This window comes from Belonocnema kinseyi, chromosome 1 (assembly GCF_010883055.1).
Source record: "Belonocnema kinseyi isolate 2016_QV_RU_SX_M_011 chromosome 1, B_treatae_v1, whole genome shotgun sequence".
NCBI classification, from domain to species: Eukaryota; Metazoa; Arthropoda; class Insecta; order Hymenoptera; family Cynipidae; genus Belonocnema; species Belonocnema kinseyi.
The window spans coordinates 10,030,392-10,035,804 of NC_046657.1; the positions used below are offsets into that span (position 1 = coordinate 10,030,392).

General features: G+C 23.7%; 1 protein-coding gene across 1 annotated transcript in view; it reads left to right on the forward strand.

Moving 5' to 3' along the window:
- The window catches only part of LOC117175085, a 34,198-nt gene extending 30,573 nt beyond the window's left edge, over nt 1-3,625 (forward strand). The window contains exon 5 of the mRNA XM_033364665.1: nt 2,800-3,625. Coding sequence (XP_033220556.1) covers nt 2,800-3,114 — 315 coding nt within the window. The 3' untranslated portion in view covers nt 3,115-3,625. The remainder of the gene's footprint in view (nt 1-2,799) is intronic.
- The last annotated feature ends 1,788 nt before the right edge of the window (nt 3,626-5,413 follow it).

Consider the following 5,413-nt stretch of genomic DNA (forward strand, 5'->3'; position numbering starts at 1 on the left):
TTTTCTACCAGAAAAGACGAAGTTGCAGTAAAATTTAGAATGTTTCAAGTAAAAAGAAGAATATGTAACTAAAAAATAAGAATTTTTATACAAAAGATAAATTTACTACCAAAAAAGAAGAATTTTCTATAAAATTCAAGAATGCTCAACCAAAAAGACGAATTTTTGAACACAAGGATTAATTTACTACCAAAAATGAAGAATTTTTAACAAAATTCCAAAATTCTCAACCAAAAAGTTGATGTTTCAACTAAAAGAGGAATTTTTAAACAAAAATAATTATTTACTACCAGAAAAGACGAAGTTGCAATAAAATTGAGAAATTTTCAAGTAAAAAGAAGAATATGTAACTAAAAAATAAGAATTTTTATACAAAAGATAAATTTAATATCAAAAAAGAAAAATTTTCTATAAAATTCAAGAATTCTTAAACAAAAAGACGAATTTTTAACGAAAAAATAAGAATTCTTGAACAAAAAGATTAATTTACTACCAAAAATGAAGAATTTTTAACAAAATTCCTAAATTCTCAACCGAAAAGTTGATTTTTCAACTAAAAGAAGAATTTTTAAACAAAAATAATTATTTTCTACCAGAAAAGACGAAGTTGCAGTAAAATTTAGAATGTTTCAAGTAAAAAGAAGAATATGTAACTAAAAAATAAGAATTTTTATACAAAAGATAAATGTACTACCAAAAAAGAAGAATTTTCTATAAAATTCAGGAATGCTCAACCAAAAAGACGAATTTTTGAACACAAGGATTAATTTACTACCAAAAATGAAGAATTTTTAACAAAATTCCAAAATTCTCAACCAAAAAGTTGATTTTTCAACTAAAAGAGAAGAATTTTTAAACAAAAAGAATTATTTACTACCAGAAAAGATAAGTTTGCAATAAAATTTAGAAATTTTCAAGTAAAAAGAAGAATATGTAATTAAAAAATAAGCCTTTTTATACAAAAGATAAATTTAATATCAAAAAAGAAAAATTTTCTATAAAATTCAAGAATTCTTAACCAAAAAGACGAATTTTTAACGAAAAAATAAGAATTCTTAAACAAAAAGATTAATTTACTACCAAAAATGAAGAATTTTTAACAAAATTCCTAAATTCTCAACCGAAAAGTTGATTTTTCAACTAAAAGAAGAATTTTTAAACAAAAATAATTATTTTCTACCAGAAAAGACGAAGTTGCAGTAAAATTTAGAATGTTTCAAGTAAAAAGAAGAATATGTAACTAAAAATAAGAATTTTTATACAAAAGATAAATTTACTACCAAAAAAGAAGAATTTTCTATAAAATTCAAGAATGCTCAACCAAAAAGACGAATTTTTGAACAAAAGGATTAATTTACTACCAAAAATGAAGAATTTTTAACAAAATTCCAAAATTCTCAACCAAAAAGTTGATTTTTCAACTAAAAGAGAAGAATTTTGAAACAAAAATAATTATTTACTAACAGAAAAGACGAAGTTGCAATAAAATTGAGAAATTTTCAAGTAAAAAGAAGAATATGTAACCAAAAAATAAGAATTTTTATACAAAAGATAAATTTACTGTTAAAAAAGAAATTTTTTTTACAAAATTTAAGGATTCTCAAACTAAAAGACGAATTTTTTACCAGAAAGATTAATTGGATGTTTAAACTATTTAAAAAGAAAATAATTGAATTTCTAATTTAAGAATTGTTGAGTTAAAATTTTTTCAATTTTTCAATATTTGATGTTTCTAGCTAAAAATTCCTTAAAATTATATAATTTTGAAAATTTTAAAGTTCATTGATTGATTTTTTAATTTAGAGCATTGAAATTGATAACGTGGATTTATATTTTTTTATATTGAAAAATGCAAGTACCTTGAATTTTACACGCGTGAATTATTGAGCGTTTGAATACAACCTTTTTTAAAAGTTCAAAATTTAACAGTTCCATTTTGAGTGCTTTCATTTGCAGCTCAGTTCTTATTACCTCAAGGGGAAATTTTTTTAGCTTTAGTGTTCCATTTTTTTAATTTCATTGACCGTGCACAATGTTTGCGAACCGGGAAAAAGCCGGGAATTTATGTCGTCAATTAAAACGGAGGGCCACCCGGATTTTCTTGATACATTTTAAGGATGTACAATGGATACAATCAATCTCAAAAGTTGCCTATCTTTAAAATGATTGATAAAATCAACAAAAAAAAATCGATTATTAATTTCTGTTAAATCTTTATGGAGGCTTCTAAGCAAACATAAAAAAATTAATTGAGGTTAAAATTGTTTATTTAACAGTAGCTATTTAAAGGTTCAGTTTTTCCTTTCTCTTTAGGGAAAAGTTGCCATTTTTATTTAATTATAATGATCAAGGCCTCATTTTATTCTTCAAAGGGTTCTTTAAATTTGTATTTTATTTTATTTTTAAAAATGAATTGAGAAATCATACTATTATTATTGTTATAAACAATCATAGTTAACATTTTAATTAACAACACCCAAATAGAATTGTAGAGAATCCTTCAAAGAATAAAATGAGGTCTTGATCATAAGGATTAAATAAAAATTGTAACTTTTCCCTTTGAACCTCAATGATTTTTTTCTCAAGTGTGCTTAGAATTCTCCATCAAGATTTACAGATATTAATGATAGATCTTTTTTTTTTCTTTTGTCAATTTTATAAATCATTTTAAAAATAGGCATTTTTTGAAATTGATTATACCTGGTGTACATCCTTAATGAAATTTGAATTGAAAAAATGAGTGATTTGTTTTTAAAGACTTGAAAATTGGGAAGACTTTTTCTTTTTTTCGTTCTGCAGGATTACGAAGAAACTTCGAGAGAAGCGTCGGATGCGACGGAGGTGATGATGAGCATGGAAGATACGGCGGTTTATACAGAAGAAGTAACAGCAGAAAATGCAGAAACTATCGAGACAACACACATAATTGAGGACGAAATAATGGCAAACGAAATTCTCCAATCAGGAACCGTCGTTCATATTGAACAGCATGACGAGGAGGGAAAAATCCAGGTTATTCCTGTCGTTCTTTCACTTCCTGATTTAACTGGAGAAAATTCGGAAGTTAATCTGGCAACAGCTTCTATAATGTATAATAACGAAGAGTGTAATTAAAATCACTCTTTATAGCTTTTCGTCATCGGATTAATTATCAAATTAAATAATTGAGCACTCGATGAATAATTTTGAGGTAAATAATTTGCTTGGTGTAGTTTATTTTCCAAACAACTTAAAAAGGGTGGCGCTCCAGTTGAAAAATAAAACTGAGTGTTGGAATTTATCTGATTTTTCTTTTCAGCCAATAATCTCATTTTCGGAAGAAAAAAAAAAAAAAGTGGCGTTTATATCTCTTTGGAACGATACCCTTCAATTGTGATAATTTTGAGACGTTGTAAAAAGTACTTCTTATTGTGGGAATTATTTTGTTTGATCAGAAAAAAAATTTCGTTTCTGAGGTTTCGCTCAATGTTAATTAGGTTGGAGTACTTGGAATCAATTTGAAAGAATTTTAAAGGCTGAGATTCTATTTATTTATTCCACGTGAAATAAATATGAAATATGTAAGTTTAGTTATTTAAGAAGTAAGGATATTTGAGAATAAAACGAGTTTGGTGTTTTGGACTGCAATTAATTTTAATTGACTTGGTTCAATTTTCTCGAGACATTTTAGAAATGTTATTTTTCTTTATATTAATTTTGTGAGCGAAAGTAGATAAATATTAATTAATAGAAATGAAGTAAGTTTTGGCGAGGTTTTTTTGGATTATCTTTCTTACGGGTTTGATAATCATATAGATTTATTATAATAAAGTTTCCATATAGTGCAGATTATGAGACCAGAAAAAGCGGGAAATTATCGGGAATTTTACAAATTTTCAGAAGAAAAATCCTTCCAACTTTAATTTTAACCATTTTTTTAATTATTTGATTTTAAAGAATCTTAAAATGGCATTTTAAAAGCTTAAAAAATTAAAAATTAGAAACGTTTATAATTGAAGATTTTTAATAAAAGACATTTTTAGTTTACAAACTGTTTACAAATTTTACAAGACAATTCGGAATCAATTCACAATTTTGGAATTTTATAGACTAGAAATCTTTATAAAGATAAACTGATTTCAATTTTAAAATAACTTCAAAATAATATATTTATAATCAAAGGCTTTTATTAAATTTCAATTATTATTTTAGCCTAAAATATTCGATTTTTATACCATTGAATTTGAAATTTTTCAATTAAGAAAAGGAACAATTACTTTAAAAAATATTTAGAAATATCTGACTTTTTATTTAAAATAAGTAATTATGAATTAAATATTTACAACAATTTAATTTTCAAGTCAAATTGTTGAAGAAATATTTACAAGTATTGAAAAAATTAATTTAAAATTTGAAATGAAGTTAAATAATTTAAACGAAGTGTCCACGTGTACCAACACAATTCATATATTCGTACAAAAATTTCGATGTTTAGAAGCTTTTTAAGAATTTTGAAAAGGCTTCAGAAGAATAAAAAAATTCCTGGAAAAATTGAAAATGATTTTTTATTTCGAAAAAATCAATTTTCAGAGAATATTTTTAAAAATTTACAGAATTTTCAAAACTAAATGTAGAAGATTTTAAGGAAATTTTTTTTCAATTTGGTAGGATTAAAAAAAAATGTTCAGGAAAAATTCGAATAATTTAAAAAGATGTTTAGAAGTTCTGAAAAAATTTTTAAAATTATTAAAAAAATTTTAAATTGTGAAACAACATGCTAATGTTTTGAAATAAAATTTTGAAACATTTTAAGGATTTTTTAAAACTATTTAAAATAAAAATAATTTAACTTTTAATTAAAGAAGTGTTCAATTAATAAAAAACGTAATCGTTCAATTTTTAATGTTTCTAGCCTAAAATTGCTTAAAATGATATAATTAAAAAATTGTAATGTATTGATTAATTCTTCAATTTAGGGAATTGAAAATGATAACTTGGATTTATATTTTTGAACCGAGGAATTTGAAATAATTTAATTTGTAAGTCAAATCGCTGAATTTTGATGTATAAATAACAATTGAACATCTATTATTTTTAGAAAAAATGCGAGTAAGTTGAAAAGATATTTAGAAGATTTGAAAAAATTGAAAATTAATTAAAAATTTGAAATGATTTCAAATAATTTAAACTAAATGTCTACGTGTACCGAGAAAATCGATTTATTTGTACCAAAATTTCGGTGCAAATTTCCACAGCCTAATTTAAAACAAATATTTAGATTTTGACAGATTTAGAACAAAAAATTTCGAAGCTTTTTAAGAATTTTGACAGGCCTCAGAAGAAGAAAAACCATTTTCTAGGAAAATTGAAAATCATTTTTTATTTTAATAAACTAATTTGAAGAAGATATTCAAAAAGATTTACAAAATTGTCA